Here is a 24,961-nt window from a genome sequence, read left to right on the forward strand (position 1 = left end):
AGGCGATGGTGGCAAGTGACAATCCGCAATGCGTGGCAAGCGATGGTGGCAAGTGACACACTTGGGGCTCCCACTGATTCTGCATTATGGGGAGTTAAACCATTTCATTTTAAATTACAATGTAATAAAATAAATTATTGTGCTGCCCCTTGAAGTTACGGAGATGATAAATAGGCCGATAACAGTGGAGGAAGTGAATGGAGTAATAGCAAATTTAACAGTAGGAAAAAGCCCAGGGCCAGATGGCTTTACGAATTTATATTATAAAAAAAAATTCTGAAAACCTGGGCGCCCCAATATGTGATTACTTCAACTCGATTAACATTCTGAATCCACTCCCTCCAGAAGCATTATTGGCACACATCACAGTCCTTCCAAAACCAGGAAAAGACCCCCAACACTGCGCCAATTATAGACCAATATCTCTGTTAAACTCTGACACGAAGTTATTATCAAAAACCTTGGCACTTAGACTACAGGATCATTTAGTGAAGCTAGTTCACCCTGACCAAACAGGCTTTATGAAGGGCCGTGAAGCTAGAGATAACACCATGAGAGCATTAAATGTCCTCCACTGGATGCAACACGGCCCGGACAGAGCCCCTAGAATAATATTATCTATGGATGCCGAAAAAGCTTTTGACAGGGTTAATTGGACGTTCATGACTGAGGTCCTGAGGTGGATGAGAGTGGGAAACCGTGTGATGGGCTGGGTAATGGTGTTAAATGCGTCCCCGAGAGCAAGAGTAAAGGTGAATGGCACCTTGTCAGACTATTTCCAAATATACAATGGTACGAGACAAGGGTGTCCGCTGTCTCCCTTACTATTTGCAATGATATTGGAACCCTTTCTCTGTAAAATAAGAAAAAATAATGGAATTATGGGAACGCGTATAGGGCTGGACGAACATAAGGTATCCGCATATGCCGATGACCTGTTGTTCTATTTATCTACACCACAGACTTCATTACCTGCTCTGATGGAAGAAGTATCTAGGTTTGGGGTTCTATCCAACTTTAAAATTAATTTGGAGAAGTCTATATTATTTCCTAGCCATGTACCTTTAAGTATGGCGAACACTCTACAATAAGCATATCGCTTCGTATGGAATAAAAAATCACTAGTCTACCTAGGGACGCATATAACGCCTGACCCAAAACTTGTATACGAACCAAATTATGATGCCTTAATTGAAGGAGTAAGAGAGGACCTTCAGAAATGGAATGGGCAGTTTTTAACATGGTTCGGAAGGGTGAATGCAATAAAAATGAACATACTACCTAAAATAATTGATGTTTTACATACAGTGCCAATTTCCCTCCCACAGGGTTTTTTAAGGGCATACGGAAGGCTTTTGTATCCTTTGTATGGAACGATAAAAGCCCCAGATTAGCCTATGAAATTTTGTGTAGAGAAAAGTCAGAGAGTGGAGTGGGGTTGCCAGATGTAATATCATATTATAGGGCAATGGCACTAGTATGTATACTAAATTGGAATCACGACCACTCAAATAAAATATGGGTAAAATTAGAGCAAACAATGGCAGGAAGGAACCTAGCAGGAGCACCTTGGATTCCGAAGTTAGAAAGAGGGCTCTCAAAATGGATGTCACCTTTAACTGATAATACATTAAGGATATGGGATAGAATAAATCAATCAGGAGACTATGCCCATGGGATATCCCCCTTGGCTAATTTGTTTGTGAGTTTTTGTTAGGTTTTTTTTTCTTCTCTCTTAGCTCTTAATGTGAATTCCAGTTCGGCACTGCCCCTAACCCCCACCTGTATAGGTTTAAGAGAGGGGGGCACTGAGGGTGGGGATTTATTATGGGGGGAGGGGAGAAGGGAAGAGAAAGGGAAAGAAAGGGGAAAATAAATTTAAATACATTTTTTTTTTGCGGGGGTTTATGAGTGTGTAATGGGGATGGGAGGAAGGGGAGGATATAAAAAGGGAGGGGGGGTAAGTTATTAGTGGTTTTGCAGCCTTTTAGAGGCCTCAGGTTTTGAACACTTGGTAAAAGTGTTTTAAGGGGAAGGTGATGGGGCTATAAGGAATAATGAGTGATGAGTTGAGTTTTAGAGGGGTTAATGGCTTTTTAGAAGCCTCATATCCAAGGGGTCACCAAATTTTTTTTTTTGTTTATTATAGGGGGGGGGGAGGGGAGAGAGCCGCCGGGAATAAGTGAGGGTGGAGGGGGACGATTTTTCTCCTTTTTTATTTTTATTTTTTCTCTCTTTTTCTCTTTTCTTTTCTTTCCCCGGGGGGAGGGGAATGGGATACAGATAGGAATGTTTACGGTATAATGGTGTGATACATTGTAATATATTGTTAAACGGAAAGTTTGAAAAATTAATAAAAATTTTGATAATAAAAAAAAAAAAAGAAATAATGAGCTTCAATCATTCTGACACCATAACAATCATGGTAATGGGATGATTGAAGCTCCAACACCCACTGATTTGGCATTATGGTGAGTTAAACCATTTCATTTTAAATTACAATGTAATAATAGAAATAATGAGCTTCAATCATGGTGACGGGATGATTGAAGCTCCAACACCAGCCATTTCCCTGAAAAATTGCCCGCAAAAAAAAAAATATTTTCTGGCAGTGCCCCTCCCGAGACTAGACTCTGGATCCGCCCATGTTCCACAGTAAGGGTGCCGGCTCTACTGCTTTTAGTGATGACAGGAGCGGGCCGGGACAGATTACAGTCACAACTTTATTGCTCGTCACATCGATCACTGTAGATTGGGACTGGAATCTCCGCCCCCCGTACCTCCCCCCTACCTCTTCTCCAGCTGTTTTTTCAAGCACGGCCACTGTCCTGCATGAATACAGAGACATCCCAGAGGTGGAGCCTCCTGGCCTCTGCTGTTTGAGTGGGCGGGACCTACGAGATCATGCCCGTCTGGTGTGACAGGAAGCAGAGGGAGACAAGCCAGTGTGTGTGGAGGTAAAATCATCTTGCCATACCTCGTGTAGCACCTCTATGCTAAATCTGCTGGATTACTGCAGTTTAGCATGGAAGTGCTGCCTGTTAGCTGACAATTGGGCTTAATGATTGTCACTGTCTCCAGGTTTTTACTCCCCCCCGGGATACCCTCCTGACCCCCCCTGGTGTATACCCTCCTGCCCCCCCCTGGTGTACACCCTCCTGATCCCCCCTGGTGTATACCCTACTGACCCTTCCTAGTTCCCTTCTGACCCCCCCCCCTGGTGTATACCCTCCTGACCCCTCCTGGTGTATACCATCCTGATCCCCCCTGGTGTATACCCTCCTGATCCCCCCCCCCTGTTGTATACCCTCCTGATCCCCTCCCTGGTGTATACCCTCCTGACCCTCCCTGGTACCCTCCTGACCCTTCCTAGTACCCTCCTGACCCCTCCCTTGTGTATACCCTCCTGACCCTTCCTAGTACACTCCTGACCCCTCCCTGGTTGTATACCCTTCTGACCCCTCCCTGGTGTATACCCTTTCTGACTCCTCCCTGGTGTGTGCCCTCCTGACCCTCCCCCTGCCTGTCTGAACCCCCCCTATCACCACTGCCTCTGACTGAACCCCCCCACCACCACCGTTGCCTCTGACTGAACCCCCCATCATCACCACAGCTGCATTGGATGGAACCCCCCAACCACCACCACTGTTGCATGTAAATCTAACTCCCTCATATATTACATTTTCGCTTTAATTGTCATGTAATAAAATAATGTATGTGGGGGCCTTTTAGTGGGCGTCATTTTTTTTTGGGGGGGCCAGCATTAAATTCTTGGGCCAGCCCTGTGTAGTCCATTGTTAAAACTGGGAGGTCTCCTTAACCAGTTCCGGACCGCCTCATGTACATATACGTCAGCAGAATGGCACGGACAGGCACATCAACGTACCTGTACGTGCTCTGCTTGACGTGGGTCGGGGGTCCAATTGGGACCCCCCCCCCCCGGTACTTGCGGCGGTCCGGTAATCATCAGGAGCGATCCGGGATGAGGGGGCGGCGGTTCGTTTTTGTCCGCCCCCTCCGGATCGCTCCCCAGCCAATCCGCTTCCTCCCCCGCCCTCCTCCGCCTGCATTGTAAACACAGGCAGAGGAGGAAGTGATGTCACCGCTCCTCCCGCCGGTATATTCATCCGGCGGAGGAGCGGAGACATCACACAGTGAGTACACAAGCACTACACTGACACCTGTACACATAGGCATACAATCCCCCCCTGTCACACTGTCACTAAATAGCAGTGATCATTTACTAATCACTGCATTTAGTGTCAGTGTGACAGGCAGTTAGTGTCAGGCAGTTAGTGTTAGGTCCAGGATGGCCCCCTACCCCCACCAATAAAGGTTTTAAACCCTTGATCACCCCCTAGTTAACCCTTTCACCCCCCTTTTGCCAGTGTCACTAAGCGATCGTTTTTCTGATCGCTGTATTAGTGTCGCTCGTGCCACTAGGTAGCTAGTTTTTTTTTAGGTTTGCCGCCATATTTTTATAGCGTTAGAAAATTTATGGGGGGTACCTAACGCTATAAAAACATGGCGGCGAACCTCAAAAAAAAACTAGCTACCTAGTGGCACGAGCGACACTAATACAGCGATCAGAAAAACGATCGCCTAGTGACGCTGGCAAAAGGGGGGTGAAAGGGTTAACTAGGGGGTGATCAAGGGGTTAAAACCTTTATTGGGGGGGGGGGGGGGTAGGGGGCTACCCTGGACCTAACACTTTTAACCCCTTGATCACTCCCTAGTTAACCCCGATTTTACCGCGATTTCGCGGCCGCGATTTTGCCCGCAATTTAATGTAAATCGCGGCCCGAAATCGCAAAAAGTAGTACAGGAACTACTTTTTGAAATCGCAGATGCGGCGTCGCACTGATTAGGACAGTGCCATTGCCGACAATTGCCGCCGATTTGAGATGCGATTTGGTCTGCATGGCAGTCATGCCAGAAGGAAGTCTCTTCTAAAGATGATGCACAAGAAAGCCTGCAAACAGTTTGCTGAAGGCAAGCAGAATAAGGACATGGATTACTGTGGTCTGATGAGACCAAGATACACTTATTTGGTTCAGATGATGTCAAGTGGGTGTGGCGGCAACCAGGTGAGGAGCACAAAGGCAAGTGTGACCTGCCTAGATGGGAGCGTCATGGTCTGGGGCTGCCGACACGGGTGCTGCCGACACTGGGGAGCTACAGTTCATTGAGCCAACCATGAATACCAACATGTACTGTGACATACTGAAGCATAGCATGATCCCCTCCCTTCCTGCTTCCTGGTTCCCAGCCTTCTCTGGATCCCTGTAAGCTCACACCAGTGTCCCAGGCTGCAAAGGGAAAACAGGACCATAAATAGGACGTTTATTAAACTCCAGGACTGGCTATTTTCACCACATACTGAACTCATCTAATTTAACCTGTGAGTTACTACTTGTTTTTATTAAATATATGATTTATACTGCACTCAGTCTGGTGCCCCTCTGTTCCCATTTCTAAACAAACTCAAAGGAAATACAGACTGCTGTTGCAAAAAAACATGTGGTTGTTTTTAAGGAGGACAATACTTGAACAAAAATGAGCTGCATGGTCGAGTTGATAGAAAGAAGCGTTTACTGCACCAATGCTACAAAAAAAGCCAGGTGGCATGTCAAGGTGTTTTCGGACATATTGTAGCCATGGGCACTGGCGCAGTAAAGGTGTCTTTCTGGCAAATTGACCATGTAGGTTATTTTTTGTTAGTCATATTTTTGTTTATTAAAAGTCAGCAGCTATGAAAAGTATAGCTGCTGACTTTTAATAAAGCGCTGCACTGCACTCTGTGACTGGTCCCGAAGTCTTCGGGAGGGAGAGCTTCTGCTTCGGGTCACCTAGGCAACCTGAACGAAAGTGGGAGCAGGTACCTGTCAAAATCAGGCACCTGCTCCACCCCTCCTGCCCAAAAGCTCAGTTTTGCAAACAGGAGCTGGGGAGGAGGCCTTAAAGAGGAAGTTCCACTTTTGGGTGAAACTTTCCTTTAAAAACAACCACACCATCTTTTTCCAGAGCACCTTATATTTCTCCTGAGGTTACCTGTGTTTTTTTCTATGTATCCCGACCAATTCTTCTGGCAGGGCTGCAATCTTTCTTGGCCTCCCTGACCCTGGCTTGGTATCCAAAGAGTCCCAAATTTTCCACTTCCTAATAAGTGATTGAACAGTACTTACTGGCAAATTTAAAGCTTTGGATTTATTTTTATATCCAAAGCCATCTTTATAAAGTTTCATAAATTTTTTTTTGCAGTTGACAGTTCTTTTCCGCTCCTCATGGCCCATTGTCTAGTCTGCTCAGTGCATTTATGTGAGAGCTAACAAACTAATTTATACACAGACACTAATTGCAATTTAAAAAGCCACAGATGTGAGAAATTAACCTTTCAATTGCCAATTTACTCTGTGTGTCACCTTGTGTGTCTGTACCAATGTCAAACTTTCCAGGGTTGATTAGGGCCATTTAGGTGATTTCTGTTATCATTATGATTTAAAGAGCCAAACAACTACTTGATAAAAAAAAATGGCTTCAAATAATCACTATTCTTAAATAAAATTGTTTTTTTGGCACGGTCAGTCATATTTTCAATATTAATGAAATTATAACTTCAGAATTTGTATGCTCTAGTGATAAAATAACCAGTAATACATGCTTTGGCAATCTATACTCTTTGCTGCAGCCTTGATCAGAACAGTTTAATCATGTGCCCACTAATGGGGGTCAATGGGTAACGGACCTATGAGGTTGCAGGGGTACAAATCCCCAGTTGTGCCGTCAAAAGTTGTAAGAAGTCTTTAGGAAACACAGGCAACAAAAACCTGATTTGGCTTTAACACTTCTCCACTCTAAAACCAATAAATATGTTTTGGCTATAGATAAACTTTAACCAATTATGCAAAAATCTTTTCTCAAAGTAATGATATAGTTATTGAATGTAAAGCGTAACTTCACCTTAAAAAGGAAGTACTGCTGATCTTCCTCCTCTTCCACTTGTGTCAAATAATTTGGGGGGAGTGGATACCTATTTATGGCAGGAATTGGTATCCACTCCCAACTGCCCGCAACATCCTGGGACGTGTCACAGTTACCAGGAGGTTGTAGGGCTATTCACAGAGTGCAGCGTGGCTATCACATTCACAGTGGGAAGCTGGCTGTGAAGACGCAGGGAGTCACAGCCAGCTTTCCACAGTCAAGATGGAGTCACTGGGGGGCCCGAAGACTGGCAAAGAAGCGACCCTGTGCTGGATTTCTGGACAGGTAAGAGTCTCTTTAATAAAAATCAGCAGCTACAGCTACAGTATTTGTAGCTGCTGACTTTTAATATTTAAAAAAAAAGGCTAAAGAACCTCTTTTAGCTACTAAGAACTGTTGCTGGCATCTAAAATATCTTCATATCAAGAGTACCTTAATGAAAGCATTCAGGAGCTCAATAGGAGGTGAGATGACAGGAGCTTCCACAAAGGAAATGTATGAGGTGATGGAGCACCTACTGATGCTGAACCTTGCATGGCAAACATAATGCAGCATGAGTGAATACGTAATGATGCAACATACCTTGTTTAAGGAAATAACCCATAAAAAAACAACACCTAGATTATCATTTAATTTAAAAAAAAATATGTTGCCTTTGTCAACAACATTTAGAGAAATCTGCATCTACTTTCTGTTTATGCTGTCTTTTTTAGATCGTTATTTGAAGGGCACAGCTGATGCTAAAAAATGTCAGAGAAATAAAGTATAAAAGCAAACCTAGAGGTTAAATCTGTCTGAATTCAGGGTTGTCTTTTGTGCAGTGAGTAGCCTAGAGTAAGACTATGTGTCCTCCATGGAAAAAAAGCAATACAGCATACGTAAGTAAGTGCGTCAGAGGGGATTAAGAAGCGCAGCTGCCTGCAGAGACTGTAGAACACTGGGGCATTTTATGGCAGTGCTGCACAAAGCCTACAAGGGAGCCTGGCTGTGACATCTGATTAATGATGCAGAGGACTAATGCAGACATGTGTCTTATGGTTCAGTGCTAGGGGGCTATGAGTAACACAACAATATATACATTTATATCGTTGACTGATGTAAATGCACAACACATCTAATGCATTTCAGGCGCTAAAGCAACCTCTCGGAGGTTATATATACATTTCTTTTGTGTGCATCAGTGGCAGATGTTAATTGAGGATATTTACAATCTTTCAACTCAGTAATGTAAAGATTTATTTCCTCTTCTGGTCTGTACTTTTGCTGCTCACCGGTGTTTTAAATTGTTTTTTTTAACTTAGAACAGGGACGTCATGTAAACCAAGGTAGTGAACACATTTTTCCCACTTGTTTTATTAATACTAGTTTATCCTAAGGATAGATCTGTGCTTATCTTAAGCATGTTTCAATCTGATCACTTTGGTTTTTTCCACTGTATTTACTGACTGTTGGTTATTACTTTATGCTAGTAGCTATCTAGCTTTTCTGTAAAATGTAGGCAAGCTCATGATTTTAAATGTAGCATTCCTTGCATCAAAAAAAAGAGGAAATTATGCAATGCACTAGGTGTTTTCTCCCTCCTGTGTGTTTTTACATTTTTTTGGGCGATTCCCTGTTTGAGGAGGGCAGCATTGGACATCATCGGGTGCACGACTGAACGTTGGAACTTTTTTATTGCCATATAATCTCATGAAGCTAGATTTACTAGGCTTCTCACATCTGGGTAGGCCTACAACAGGGGTGCCCAACCTTTTGAAGAGCAAGGGCCACTTAAGCGACTTGTCGCGGGCCACAATGAACAGAGCGGGTGGATGGCAAACCACTCGGCTCTAAAGAGCCTGCTCTACTCTCAGCACACCAAACTCACAGGTAATAACAGTCTACGGCTCAGTGCAGGTAACCCACAGGTGCACTTCTCTGCAGTTTGAAAGCAGCCTAGTAACCACTGCAGAACAGATATGCCCATATATACCACTGTGATTTTAGTAATAAACTTACCTTTAATAACAGTATTCTATTTTATTCCATCCCAGAGCAGAGTGCTCCGCGGGCCACACTGGTTGGGCACCCCTGGCCTACAACCTCATGTTGCATGGTACACATCAGCAATATTACAGTGGGTTGTGCTGGAACTATGGAACATACTAGGCCGATTTTCAATATAGTAGGCCTGCTACTGCCTACGAATCAACCTGTGTAAATACTGCAAGGCAGCAGCAGCGAGGCAGCAGCCTTGTCCAACTGCGAGAGCCCTTTATGAATAAAGTCAACACTAGTAACCTTCAAGCATTTAGGGAATTATTAGACGCGAAGAACAAAGTTGGTGTTTTTCAAGATTCCCTCAACAAAATGTTACACAAAGAAGTGCTTACTTATCAGCCTTATAAGGAGGCACGTTTTGAAAGTTTTTTTAGGCTGCTCTTGGAAAACTGTTGAAATTTGTTTATTGATTGTGGTAATAAATCCTCCAATGCTTTGACGTGACTAGTATAATACTAATGTAACCTTCATTTTACCATGCTCAGACTCGGCACCATTTAAACGATAATGAAACAAAACTGTAGGGGATTGGCTATAGGGAAATTAGCAAACGAGAAGTGGGATTTATATCAAATCCATTCAGTACATAGTTTATTTCCCCTAAGACAATTTAAAAATACAAAACGTTCTTGTTTGAATGAAGTGTATCAGGTAAGAAACAATAGTTTAAAAAAACGCTTGAAGCATAAATATTAAAGAACTAAATACATTATTTTTAAACATGAGAATGTCAGTCAACAGACAATTTAATACAGTATGTTTATCTTCTCCCTTTAAAATGGAATATAAGCAAATGAATCCCCAGGAAACAAAGCTGTTAGACTCCACTCTGGCGATGGAAAATCAAGGGTATTAACATTTTTACTAGTGAGAAAGGTAGAATTTTTGTGCTGCTGGGTTATGGTTTCTAAAATAGGACACTTATATTGATGTATGTTTTTATAATCTTTAATTCCTAGTTCCTGGAGTTGAAGTGCAATGCATGCACAGCAAGCTGAAAAGGGTACTCCAAGCCTCTCCATGTATAGCCACAAACCATAGCTCTTTTTGGTAAATGTCATGGTTTCCTCAAGTCACCTATTGCAAGTTTTAAGCTCCTATACATGTTGTGGTCCCTTCCATGGGTCTCCTAGCTGGGTGGCATATTTTCAGACTGGAAACCCCAAACTATCTCAAGTAGCTCCCCTAAAGATGAGTAGCTTCTGTACTTTAGCGTGCATAATGTCCACTCTTGCATGGTGAAGGCTGACCAGGGCCGCCATCAGGGGGGTACAGGCAGTAAGGGGCCCGGAGGTCCCCAGGGCCCGGATGGCAACCCCTTTTTTTAAATTTTTTTTTTAGGTGTCCGGAGATCCCCAGGGCCCGGATGACAACCCCCTTTTTTTTTTTTATAAAAAAAAACTTTTTTTATATATTTTTTTATTTCTTTTATTTTTTATATATATATTTATTAAGGGCCCAGAGGTCCCCAGGGCCCCGGATGGCAACCTCCCCTTTTTTTTTTTATAAAAAAAAACTTTTTTTATATATTTTTTATATATATATTTATTAATGGCCCAGAGGTGCCCAGGGCCCCGGATGGCAACCAGCCCCCCTTTTTTTTTTTGTTTAGTTCTTATATATATATATATATATATATATATATATATATATATATATATTTTTATGAAAGGGCTCAGAGGTCCCCATGTGGCAAACCCCCCTTTTTTATGTTTATTTTTGTTTATATTTTTTTTATATATTTGTTTTTATTTATTTTTTATTAAAGGGCCCAGAGGTCCCGGATGGCAACCCCCCCTTTTTTTGTAATTTCTTTTTATAAGACATAATAATTTGTGTGTGTGTATATATATATATATATATATATATATATATATATATATATATATATATATATATATATATATATATATATATATATATATATATATATATATATATATATATATATATTAGTGCTGTCAGTTAAACGCGTTATTTTTATCGCTCGATTAACGAGGCGGCGTTCGGGGGTTATACCGGGATGATGCCTGCAGCCGCAGGCATCATCCCGGTACCGTTGTTTAGAGCGGGCGATCGGCTATCCAAACATAACAACCGATGCGGCTAAAAGCCGCTCGGTTGTTATGCCGGAGGAGCGGGAGGGGACATCCCCCCCCCTCCCGCCGCCTTTCGCCGCTCTGACCGGGCCTCCCGTCCCACCGGGAGACCCGATCCTCCATCCGGCGCCTTCTGTGTCCAGGCGGAGACTGACACTAAGCCGTAAACGGCTTTGATTCAGTCTCTGCATTGAAACCACGGAAGCGGCGTCATGACGTCACTTCCGGGTTTCTCGGCTGCCAATGGCGCCGGATTTAAAAAAGTACACAGTATTCAGAATCGCCGTTTTCGGCGATCTGAATACTTTGAAGTGCAAAGGAGGGCTCGGAGGTCTTTTCGACCCCGATCCCTCCATAAAGAGTACCTGTCACCACCTATTGCTGTCACAAGGGATGTTTACATTCCTTGTGACAGCAATAAAAGTGATCAAAATGTAAAAAAATAAAAAAACACAATTTAATATTATAAAAAAAAATAAGAAAACAAAAAAAAAATGTTTTAAAGGGTGAACCTCCTTAATCGCGCGATTAATCTTGAGTTAACTATGACATTAATGCGATTAATCGCGATTAGAAATTTTAATCGCATGACAGCACTAATTATATATATATATATATATATATATATATATATATATATATATATATATATATATATATATATATATATATATATATATATATATATAGGGCCCAGAGGTTCTTAGATGGCAACCCCCCTTTTTATATACATATATATATATATATATATTATATATATATATATTGTATTTCTTTTTATTAAAGGGCCCAGAGGTCCCCATATTTTTTATATATATTTTTCTTTATTTCTTTTTTTTGTAAAGGGCCCCCCCGCTTCTCAATTCGCGGCAGCCCCCCCCTGCTCAATTTCAGGCGGCACCCCCCCCCCCGGTTCTCTGCTCCAGGGGGCCCATGCCTGAAGCTGTGTAAGGGGCCCCAAGGGGCCCCTGATGGCGGCCCTGAGGCTGACTATATGCAAGGACGACTGTGAGAATAGCATGGTGGGATAAATCTACCCCAACTAGTCCAGGCTACTGTTCTAATAGGACCTGCTGCACCTATTATCTCTGTTTTCAATCTGAATTTTATTAAATTTTGGTAGTTCCCAAGTATACATATATTACTATTATGGTCATAGCATCCAAACATATAAATATGTGATACAAATTATCTTAGTATAAACGTCTAACAAACATACATAAAAAAAAAGAAGAGAAAAAAGGAAAAAACAAAAAAACAAAAAACAAAAAGCATAATAGAGTCCTCTAGTAATAATCCCCCCAGCTTGGCTACTCGTCTATATGGTTCCCTTTAACCCAGTTTAGGAATTCATTGGACTTTCGAAATTCAGACCATGCGGTCCATGTATGGAAGAACTGCTCTTCCCTTCCCGTTTCCCTGGCCAATAAGCTTTCCAAGTCCCTAGAGCGTTCCAATTCCTTCACCCATTCCCCCAGGGAAGGCACTAACCTTGTCTTCCAATATCGTGGAATAACTACTTTAGCTGCTGAAATAAAGTGTCCAAGCACCTCTTCTCTTGCCTTTTTTAAAGAACCTGGGGTCATATTTAGGAGGGCCACTTTGGGTGATGCGCAGATTACTGTACCCTCCAATTTTCCATATAAATCGAAAATTTGTTTCCAAAACGTTTTCACCGGTGGGCATTCCCACCAAACATGTAGCATGCTACCTTTTGCCTCCTGACAACGCCAACAGATGTCAGGTATATCTTGATTAATTTGATGCATTATAGAAGGGCACCATTACCATCTACTCACTAGCTTATATGCCTTTTCTTGTGATCTTGTGTCTATTAAGGTTTTATGAGTCATAGTAAAACTTTTTTGCCAGTCTGATAAAGCTATATTCTCTTGGAGTTCTTTCTCCCACTTCCGTGTAAACGGGGGGAGATCTGGATGGATTGAAAGCAAAAGGATAGAATAAATTATAGAAATTGGGTGCGCTAGTGGTTCTTTTTGTAGCAACAAAGATTCAAATGCTGTTGGTTCGGCATAAAAATCTTGTTTCGATGGAATTGATCGTATATAGCATAAGGCATGATGTCTCTGTAACCACTGTGTAGAGTTTTGAGAGGTCTTAGTCAATGGGAAATCTACCATTGATAATGAATCTGTCTGAAGTACTTGAACAATTCTCCTATGTTCTTGTTTATACCAGGGCCCAAACGTGATTGAGTGTAGAGCTGGTATAAAATCCGGTGTTCCAAAAAAAGGGGTCATGGGGCTCATTTGTTTTGATATTTTATATATGGGTATCAATCGGTCCCATATATACAGTGTTTGCCTAGTAAGGTCTACTGGTATTGAAAGGCCTTTTCGTAATATAGACGAGGTCCATGGGAGGGCACATAAATCTATAGGATTCATATGTCCCTCCAATTGAACCCATTGCTTCGAGGTGGAGTGGTGAAACCAGTCAATGATACGTGCTAGTATGGTCGCTTTATGATAAATCGAAACGTCTGGTACCCCCACTCCACCTTTGTTTTTTGGTAAAGACAGTGTCTCAAAACTAATTCTTGACTGGGCTGAATTCCAAATAAACCTAGAAAATAGTCGGTGAATCTTACGAAAAAACGCTGCCGGAAGATGGATTGGGATTGTTTGAAACAAGTATAGAAGACGGGGGAGTATGTCCATCTTAAGGGTATTAATTCTACCAAACCACGAGAGACGTTTAAGTGTGTATGATGTCAAAGTCGTTTGAATTTTATTGAGCATTGGGAGAAAATTTAGGGAGTATAGTTGTGCTGCTGACGCTGGGATACTAATCCCTAAGTATCGAATCGACTCCATACACGTCTTAAATGGAAAGTCCTCCGATATTCGCTTCATTTTGGTTTGCGGGACAGATATATTGAGAAGTTCTGATTTGTTATAATTAACTTTAAAATTACTAACTTCGCTAAATCTCTGGAATTCTAAAAGTATAGCAGGAATAGAGGTATGTGGATTTGTTACAAACAATAATAAATCATCTGCAAATAGGGCCAATTTTTCATATAAGGGACCTACTTGGATGCCCGTTATGTTTTCATTTTGTCTCAATGCATTTGCAAGGTGCTCCATTATGATAACATACAATAATGGAGAAAGAGGACATCCCTGACGTGTTCCATTAGAGATCTGAAAAGCTGAGGACAACGATCCATTCACCCTAACTCTAGCCGAGGGCAAATGATAAAGAGACATAATCCTTGCCATCATACAAGGACCCATGCCAATCTGTAGGAGGGCAGCTCGTAAAAACTTCCAACTAACCCGGTCAAACGCCTTTTCGGCATCAATTGTTAACAGACATAGAGGAATCTCCTGAACACGGGCATAGTCCATCAGCAGGAGGGTTTTAAGCGTGTTGTCCCTCGCCTCTCGACCACTGACAAAGCCCACCTGATCTAAATGGATTAGTTGAGGCAATAGTGGTTGTAGACGGCCTGCTAAAATTTTTGAAAATATTTTTACATCTACCCCAATTAAAGATATAGGTCTGAAATTTGCGCACAACGAAAGGTCTTTATCTGGTTTCGGGATAAGTGAAATATGAGCTTCCAGCGTTTGTTTCGGAAAAGTAGATCCATTTGCTATAGAATTAAATACTCTGGTTAGAAAGGGAGTAATAAGAGAAGAAAAATGTTTATAAAATTTTGGCGTAAAGCCATCGGGGCCTGGGCTGCACCTATTATCTCTGAGTCAAATAACATACGTCAAGACATTTCCAAGTTTCTCCAATGAAGTAAAATGACAGAAAACACATGCATATGTTTGGTTACTTGAGTGTATCAAGCTTTGTTTGAAGTGGACCCATCACTTCCAAAATATCAGGCTATGGCCAGCCTTACTGCCACATATTCAAATTTCTCCTATCTAGAGGATCATTATTTTCAAGCATCGTCTACTGCTTTAGCCCAAAGCTGAGGCAAGGGATGTGGGCTGGCTAGTAAACCACAACCATTGTCCAAAACCAGGACAGACACAAACATCTGCTGAACCGTCCACTTGTCATTTACATTCTTTTATTGCTTGCTGAGCAGATTCCAACATATTTGCACTCCTACACTGGAGGCAAACCTACAGAGAGCTCCAAATAATTTGATTTTGTATGCAGGACTAAGGGATTGTCAGTGGATGTTTCAGCAGAAGGAAAGGGGATACTAAAAGGGTGGGACCACAGCTCCTGGGGGGAGGGTGCACAAAATCTGGCCTTTTTACCTTAGTTGCTAAAGGACCTAGTATTGGCACTGCTTGCCATCTCAGCAAGAAGGACAATTAAACCCTACTGACTTCCTCACACCTCCCCCCCCAATGGTAATGCTACGTAGCAGTAAAATTAGAAATGTTTTTATTTAAATAGTAAAAAAAAAAAATTTGCAGACAGAAATTTTGGACGACCACCAAAAACAAACAAAAATCCAATTTTATAATATCTTGAAATTATTAAATACAATCCAAAGTATATCACACTGTCTGTCTTATCAGAGAGCTTACAAAGAACATGGTATTGGCAAAGCTACAAAAGAGTTCATTAGCTGCAATCAATGCAGGGTGCCACAGTGTGCGCTAATCCTATTTTCAAGTACTAATATCTGCTGGTTTGTGTTTTGACCAGACCAGCGTCTTCTTCAACTTGATCCTATTAGGGAGCCCTGAGCCCTGACAGTTCCCACTGTGAAGGTGAACGGCAGGAATTCTAATCACTTCGTTACCTTGGCAACCTCCCTGACTTTGTCTTCCTGATTGCTCGACCTGCAGTTGCCGATAAGGAATACATATCTGCACATTACGTTGCACATCGCATGCCCTGCTGTGAACACTGCACTTGCTGCCTAGTTCTTCTATCCGTCTGCACAGAAAACAGTGTGCACACAACAATTACTGTGAGGGAATGAAACACTGAATTTTTCCATGAACATCTGTTAATACCATTAAAATTGGTATATGCATGTGCCTATTTAGATCAACAGCTACAAACAATCGTGGATCAGAAAACGAATGAAAGCATATGGGACAAAGGGCTAAAGCTGGTCATGGATCTAGAAGGTAGGTCAGAAGTACAGATATCATAGTTTTGAGAATTTTTTTTTCTCAGTTGGTTGTCCAGCGTAGTCAATGGATAAGCAAAAAGCATTCTGACTCTCAAAATGCAGGCCCTTTTTAGAAGTATGGAACCGCTATCTGCCTTAAGGCCCATACAATCCGACCATGTGTATGCTCCATTGGAAAATTGTTCTTTAACAGACAAATGTTCGCTGTGCATATTCTCAAACTTCCGGCAACAAATGTCCGATGGAGAATAGTCCTATCGTTTGTACACAAGTCCATTGGACTAAAGTCCAAAGTACAAACACGAAAGCTCAGAACCAATGCTAAAGATCAGCCAACAATAGCAGAAGTTGCCAAAAGGGTGGTGGTAAAGAGCTGAAAAGCCATGTGATTTGATGAAAGTTGGCTGAAAATGTTCTGCCGTCTGTATGCAAAACAAGTTCACGGCCAACACCCATTCGGACTAAAATCCACGGAAAAGTCAGATGGAAGTCTGATCGTGTGTACGAGGCTTTACAGTTACTCTTCGCAATGCGTTTTACACGTGGTCTAGATGGGTAGATGCCCTTACATTTTTTTTAGCAGACCGAATCAGAGGTAGGTGAGCGAAAAACAGACACAAGTCAGTTTACACCTGTCGGTCCATAGGACTGAATGGACCGCAAGATCAAATTCGCCTGAAAAACTGCCAGACGGACCTGATCAGACCCTTTGTGTGGAAGGGTCCAAAATCTCCAGCCAGGCTGTGCATGCACTGTAGTATTCCCATTAATTTCTCTGGAAATGCCATCTACTATGGGTTCCAAATAGTGGGTGGCCTTTCTGTGGAATGATTTGTCAATTCTAGTGCATGTGCTGCCTAGTCTTTATTGTTAAGTAGGCTGAACAACTCCCAGGAAGCTGCAATTAGGATCTACAAGAAGCAGGGACTAATAGTCCCTTTCACACGGTCGGACCGTTCAGGTCCGCCTGTCATATTTGTCAGCGGACCTGAATGGCCGCTCCATACTTCTCTACGGAGCGTCAGATGTCAGCAGAGACATGTCCGCTGACATCCAACCCAATAAAATCAGATGGATGGTGATACGTCGCCATCCATCCATGGCAGATCAGATCGGGTAAGATCTGATGAAAACGGACATGCTTTCCGTTTTCATCAGTTCTCCCCATAGGAGACAGGGGCGCTGCACTCAGTGAGCAGAGAGGGACTTGTCATCCGCCGGCTCAGCGGAGAGCTCTCCCGCTGAGCTGGTAGACTCCGCTGAGACGGAGTCCGCCTAGTGTGAAAGGGGCCTAACGTTTGGTTATTTTATTTAAGCAGCATGACAGCTGCGGCTGCTTGATATCTGAACAGGGACTACAACTGATTGGATAGTCACTGATTGGGCAACAATTTTCTTCCCCGCTCCTTAACTTTTTTTTAATACTATTTGTTGAGCCAAGTTGTGCCAGCAGGGCCACCTATGGCATGAATTTAGGCCGATTTAGCAGGAATAGGACAAAATGTAGGCCCTGTTGTGGCAAGTTTAGTAAAGAACCCTTTAGTGTGCAATCCTTCTGATAAACCTTCACTGTACCCCTTTTGGGCACTCTCCCACCTATGGTCTTCAGCGCATGTCCACTTAACTTCTAGGCAGGTTTAAGCATTCTTTAAGGATCCAATCATTCAGGCATATACCATTCAGAAAGGGTGAAAAAGACAAAAATTGTCTCTTGTCCATATTGGTTAATTTATGTGTACGTATGCATGCAAGATAGAGACCTCAGATTGTAAGCTCCATAAGGGCAGGGATTGAAGTGAACGTACAACATGTGAAAGGCACTGGGTATAATTGCAGCACAGTATAAATACATTTAATAGTTAAAAAATTAAGTAATGAGTTACATGCTAAACAAATATGTTTAAAATAAATTGTTGTGTGCCTTAAATAAATCACTGCCTCACACACTGTTAAAAATGTGCCCATAGCTACACTTGAGCAGAGAGAACGAGTTAATCCACGCAGTAAGATCTGCATGCAGGGATGTGTGCTGAAGCAGAGAAACGTATGAAATCCATGCAGCAGAGGAGCTGTCTGTCTTGTAGTCTAACTTAAGTGGAGACGTAGGCTTTTTACGTCAGTGCTGTGCCTTACTCTGACAAATAGCAGGAGGACAATGAAAGCCATGCTGAGCAAAGCTCTTTTCTTTTTTTTTCTGGGCCACTTGGGACCAGAAAGCAAAATGCTTGTCTGATCTGCAGAGAGGAATGTGGAGCTGTCTGCGTGTTGGGTCTATATATGTAACGAATGGTAATGCCATAACCTCAGGAATCAGAACACTGTCCTCTACACCTGAGGGGAGAGCATTGACGCAAGTGCACAGAAATAAAAAAATGATGGGACAGTTTGGCTTTTATTATTCTCCTTAGGGAAATGTGCACAGACATGGAGGCAGGAGAACTTTTAGCTGCTGCCACTACACTTTATGAGAGCATACATAAGCTAAGGTGCCCTTTATGATAACAAATTTTCCTCTGTCAGGAGCAGTGAGCCGTACCATCTGAATCAATTTCTGCAGCTTCCGCTATTATCTAATGTAGAGCCATTAAAAAACTTACTGGAGTGAATGCATGGAGGCAGCAACTTTTCATCCTCATTTATAGGGCAAACCGTACTTGTAACTTCTCTACAGCACTTTAAAATATTTTTTGGGGTTTCTGTTACAAAACTTTGTAAATAAGTACGTTTTCTCCTTCACTGGTGGGCACTAATGGGGCTGCACTGACGGGCACTGATAAGGTGGCACTGATGGGCACCAATGAGGTGGCACTGATGGGCACCAATATGCAGCCCTAATGGGCACACATAGGTGGCACTAATTGGCACTGATAGACGGCATGGATGGGCACCGATAGGCGGCACTGCTGGGCATCACTGATTGACAGGCATTTTTTTTGCCACTGATTGGCAGGCATTGTGGGCACTGATTTGCATCCCTGGTGGCCATAAGTGGCATACCTGGTGGTGACCAATGATGGGCATTCCTGTTGGTCCCGGTGGCATCCCTGGTGGTCTAGTGTGGGCATCCTCGGGGGGGCTGTGCTGATAATCAATCATCACAGACTCCCCCCGTCAGAGGAGCAGCCGATTGGCTCTCCTCTACTCGTGTCAGGAAAAGACGATAAATGGCTCTTCTTGTTTACATTGTGATCGGACATGGCTAATCACGTGGTAAAGAGTACCTGTCAGAGACTCTTTACCTAGATTGGAGTTGCGGTGTGTCAGACTGACACGCCGCAAGAACGATCGACGTGATGCGTGCCCCCTGGGGTATGCAGCTGCTTGTTACAATTCTTAACGATTAATCATGCAGCTCTAGTGCGTTTAAGAGCTTCCCTCAATTACTGTCCAGGTGACAGGATTGACCTGAACAGGAAATAAGAACAGGAAGAGAAACCCCATATAAAGACAGAAACATTTAAAATCTGAGAGATAAATCTCTGCAACAGGAACAATAAATCTGACAAAAGTTTTCACTTTTCCCCAAAGTATCCAAAAAAAAAAAACCTTACCTTGAGGTATCCAGGAAAGGTTTGTAAGCTATGGCTACCCACTCCTCCTTTGAAGAATAACGAGGCTCTCGTGCCGTTTCCCTGGTTGTGTCCAGATCAACCAAATAATGACACTTACTTATATCAACCTATAAGAAATTTAATGTGGGGGAAAAAAAATTAGGTTACATTAAATTCATTCTTGTTAAAACTGACAATTCTATGTTCATACAGTTTGTACGGAATATGTGAAAACAAAAAGTTAACTCCTGTGCTGACACAATTCACCAACAATATTGTTGTGTATTTTGTTGTAATGGCACACACAATACATTCCTAAGGCTGATGCACACAGGCCGAACTTCAGTAGGTTCAACGGAAACTGTCCAACATTCAGCCAATCCAACATTCATATAAACAGGGCCAAGGATAAATCCAAGGAAAAAAAAACAAGTTTACTTACTGACCAGCCCACAGACAACCGAATCAACCTGTCTAACAGTATGCATTAAAAACAGGGGTTTAGTCTGCACACACTTACAAATACATGCGTAAGCTACAGAACCTCGCCAAGGCACCCTGGTATCTGTGGTCCCATCACTAGCTAATGAGTGACCTCACAGGGGAGGCACATGCATTCTGATAGAGGGAGGGCAGATGGACTGCAGGGGAGCCCTACGCCTTCTTAAAAAGGTACAGGAGCACACTGAGCACCCAGCATATAGCTCAATGGCTGTCGGTTGCCTGATCAATACACAGCGATAAAAATAAAAAAAAGTTGTGACCACTGCCCCCACCTATCCATCCATATGTAGGTACTACATATACCAGGGTGCCTTGGCAAGGCTCTGTTTATATCTTATGTGCCCTCCAATGCTGCTTACTGCAATGGTCAGCTATAGGTGTGGGCAGTGGTCACCTTTTTAGTATCAATCCAACATTCAGCCAATCCAACTGTCCAACATTCAGCCATTCTGTCTGGCTTCTGTCGAACGGGCATGCTGAAAAATCAGCCGGGTTGGTATATCATCAGTTTTTTTTTCTTCCAGCCCCATTGGTTGAATGAAAAACAAAAAACTACCTGTGTGTACCAGGCTTTAAGTTTTGGGTGAACACTGTCAGATGAAGATGAAGTGTATGCCCAGCCAGAGGTTTTTGAGTCTAGTTTAGAATTAAAGTGTTACTAAACCCAGGACCCTGCATTCACTATATCTGTTTTTCCACAGTACACAGAACATGGAAATGCAATTATTTTAGTAAATATAAACGGCAAAATACCTTTTCTCATCAGCAGTTAGGCCCCTTGCACACTGGGGCGTTTTTCATGCGGTACGGCGCTAAAAATAGCGCTGCTATACCGCATGAAAAATCATGCCCTGTAGTGTTCAATGTGAAAGCCCGAAGGCTTTCACATTGAAGCGGTGCGCTAGCAGGAGCGCACCAAAAGTTCTGCTAGCCGCATCTTTACCGCGGTATAGGAGCGGTGTGTTCACCGCTCCTATACCGCGCCTTCCCATTGAAATCAATGGGAAAGCGCGGTATTAACCCTTTTTCGGCCGCTAGCGGGGGTTAAAACCTCACCGCTAGCGCCCGAATATCGCGGTAAATACGACGGTATAGCCGCGCTACAGATAGCGCGGCTATACAGTCACCGCGGCTGCACGCCTCAGTGTGAAAGCAGCCTTAGAGTAATCTTGTGACTTCAATCACTGCTTGGCCAAGCACTGGTTAAATCTTGTAGGAGTTCTCCTCCTACATTCTCCTCGGACTGTCCTATGAGGCTGCATGATCCCTCTGTCTAGACCAGACCTGGGCAAACTACGGCCCGCGGGCCGTATACGGCCCGGCGGACCTTTTAATCCGGCCCCCCCCCCGCCGCCGAAATCGCAGCCGCCGCCGCTGCCACGTCAATCACCGCGGCGGGGAACATTACAGACAGCGTTCGTTTGAACAGCTGTTTTCCCCGCCGCGCATAGACACTCCCCCTTGGACGGATCTGTCCAATCGCGAGCAAGGGGGAGTCACATAGACACTCCCCCTTGCTCGCGATTGGACAGATCCGTTCAAGGGGGAGTGTCTATGAGTGGCGGGGAAAACAGCTGTTCAAACGAACGCTGTCTGTAATGTTCCCCGCCGCGGTGATAACAGTAGGCAGGGCCGGGCGCTACCATTTAGTGCAGGAGGGGGGCGCAACCAGCCAGTGTGTCACTCACTGTCACAGCGCGGGGCCACGGGCAGCGGCACTTTACACATTGTGTGCCGACTGCCTGGCTGCCGAGTGCGCTCCTGGCTCCCTTTCCTCCTGTCACTGTGTGCTCGTCGCTCCCCCCCCCTATTCAGTTGGTTGTGCCGGTTCATTTCAGCGGCGTGAATTAACATTAATCGCAGCCACTGTGCCATCAATTGTCGCCACTGTGCCCATCACACGCAGCCACTGTGCTAACACATGCAGCCACTTGTGCCAACACACGCAGCCACTGTGCCACCATAAATTGTCGCCACTGTGCCCATCACACGCAGCCACTGTGCCAATCACACGCAGCCACTGTGCCAATCACACGCAGCCACTGTGCCAATCACACGCAGCCACTGTGCCAATCACACGCAGCCACTGTGCCAATCACACGCAGCCACTGTGCCAATCACACGCAGCCACTGTTCCCAATCACACGCAGCCACTGTGCCAATCACACGCAGCCACTGTGCCAATCACACGCAGCCACTGTGCCAATCACACGCAGCCACTGTGCCAATCACACGCAGCCACTGTGCCAATCACACGCAGCCACTGTGCCAATCACACGCAGCCACTGTGCCAATCACACGCAGCCACTGTGCCAATCACACGCAGCCACTGTGCAATCAATTGTCGCCACTGTTCCCAAACGCAGCCACTGTGCCAATCACACGCAGCCACTGTGCCAATCACACGCAGCCACTGTGCCAATCACACGCAGCCACTGTGCCAATCACACGCAGCCACTGTGCCAATCACACGCAGCCACTGTGCCAATCACACGCAGCCACTGTGCCAATCACACGCAGCCACTGTGCCAATCACACGCAGCCACTGTGCCAATCACACGCAGCCACTGTGCCAATCAAACGCAGCCACTGTGCCAATCACATGCAGCCACTGTGCAATCAATTGTTGCCACTGTTCCCAAACGCAGCCACTGTGCCAATCACACGCAGCCACTGTGCCAATCAAACGCAGCCACTGTGCCAATCAAACGCAGCCACTGTGCCAATCACATGCAGCCACTGTGCAATCAATTGTTGCCACTGTTCCCAAACGCAGCCACTGTGCCAATCACACGCAGTCACTGTGCCAATCACACGCAGCCACTGTGCCAATCACACGCAGCCACTGTGCCAATCACACGCAGCCACTGTGCCCATCAAACGCAGCCACTGTGCCAATCACACGCAGCCACTGTGCAATCAATTGTCGCCACTGTTCCCAAACGCAGCCACTGTGCCAATCACACGCAGCCACTGTGCCAATCACACGCAGCCACTGTGCCAATCACACGCAGCCACTGTGCCCATCAAACGCAGCCACTGTGCCAATCACACGCAGCCACTGTGCCCATCAAACGCAGCCACTGTGCCAATCACACGCAGCCACTGTGCAATCAATTGTCGCCACTGTTCCCAAACGCAGCCACTGTGCCAATCACACGCAGCCACTGTGCCCATCAAATGCAGCCACTATGCCCATCAAACGCAGCCACTGTGCCAATAACACGCAGCCACTCTGCCCATCAAACGCAGCCACTGTGCCAATAACACGCAGCCACTCTGCCCATCAAACGCAGCCACTGTGCCAATCACACGCAGCCACTGTGCCCATCACACGCAGCCACTGTGCCCATCACACGCAGCCACTGTGCCAATCACACGCAGCCACTGTGCCAATCACACGCAGCCACTGTGCCAATCACACGCAGCCACTGTGCCCATCAAACGCAGCTACTGTGCCAATCACACGCAGCCACTGTGCAATCAATTGTCGCCACTGTTCCCAAACGCAGCCACTGTGCCAATCACACGCAGCCACTGTGCCAATCACACGCAGCCACTGTGCCAATCACACGCAGCAACTGTGCCCATCACTCGCAGCCACTGTGCCCATCAAACGCAGCCACTGTGCCCATCAAACGCAGCCACTGTGCCAATCACACGCAGCCACTGTGCAATCAATTGTCGCCACTGTTCCCAAACGCAGCCACTGTGCCAATCACACGCTGCCACTGTGCCAATCACACGCAGCCACTGTGCCCATCAAATGCAGCCACTGTGCCCATCAAACGCAGCCACTGTGCCCATCAAACGCAGCCACTGTGCCAATAACACGCAGCCACTGTGCCAATAACACGCAGCCACTCTGCCCATCAAACGCAGCCACTGTGCCAATCACACGCAGCCACTGTGCCCATCAAACGCAGCCACAGTGCCATCACATGCAGCCACTGTGCCAACACACGCAGTCACTGTGCCATCAATTGTTGCCACTGTGCCCATCAAACGCAACCACTGTGCCATCACACGCAGCCACTGTGCCATCACACGCAGCCACTGTTTAATCAATTGTTATTGATTAAACAGTGGCTGCCTGTCCCCAGCCTCTGTCTCCCTCCTGTGTCATGTCCCCAGCGTCTGTCCCCCTCCTGTGTCATGTCCCCAGCGTCTGTCCCCCTCCTGTGTCATGTCCCCAGCGTCTGTCCCCCTCCTGTGTCATGTCCTCAGCGTCTGTCCCCCTCCTGTGTCATGTCCCCAGCGTCTGTCCCCCTCCTGTGTCATGTCCCCAGCGTCTGTCCCCCTCCTGTGTCATGTCCCCAGCCTCTCTCCCCCTCCTGTGTCATGTCCCCAGCCTCTCTCCCCCTCCTGTGTCATGTCCCCAGCCTCTGTCCCCCTCCTGTGTCATGTCCCCAGCCTCTGTCCCCCTCCTGTGTCATGTCCCCAGCCTCTGTCCCCCTCCTGTGCCATGTCCCCAGCCTCTGTCCCCCTCCTGTGCCATGTCCCCAGCCTCTGTCCCCCTCCTGTGCCATGTCTACAACAAGTACTCGTACCAGTTGTCCAACAATGATATTTACTGCTTTTTATAAAGAAATACAATTGATTTTATACAGTATTGAGTTTAGCCTTTTGGCCCGGCCCTCCAAAATATTTTTAGTTTCTCATGGGGCCCCATCGAAAAAATAATTGCCCACCCCTGGTCTAGA

At 44.8% G+C, this 24,961-nt stretch overlaps 1 protein-coding gene across 5 annotated transcripts in view; it reads right to left on the bottom strand.

Moving 5' to 3' along the window:
- ALG9 (ALG9 alpha-1,2-mannosyltransferase) overlaps nucleotides 1-24,961 on the bottom strand; it is a 227,939-nt gene that overhangs the window by 20,276 nt on the left and 182,702 nt on the right. For 2 of the 5 annotated variants that reach the window (XM_040325408.1, XM_040325407.1), the window contains exon 14: nucleotides 19,755-19,882. In XM_040325408.1, coding sequence (XP_040181342.1) covers nucleotides 19,755-19,882 — 128 coding nt within the window. Of the gene's footprint in view, nucleotides 1-15,552; nucleotides 16,002-19,754; nucleotides 19,883-24,961 lie in introns of those variants that run through there. The other 3 variants (XM_040325404.1, XM_040325405.1, XM_040325406.1) reach the window with 3 other exon arrangements.

Source organism: Rana temporaria, chromosome 10 (assembly GCF_905171775.1).
Source record: "Rana temporaria chromosome 10, aRanTem1.1, whole genome shotgun sequence".
NCBI classification, from domain to species: domain Eukaryota; kingdom Metazoa; phylum Chordata; class Amphibia; order Anura; family Ranidae; genus Rana; species Rana temporaria.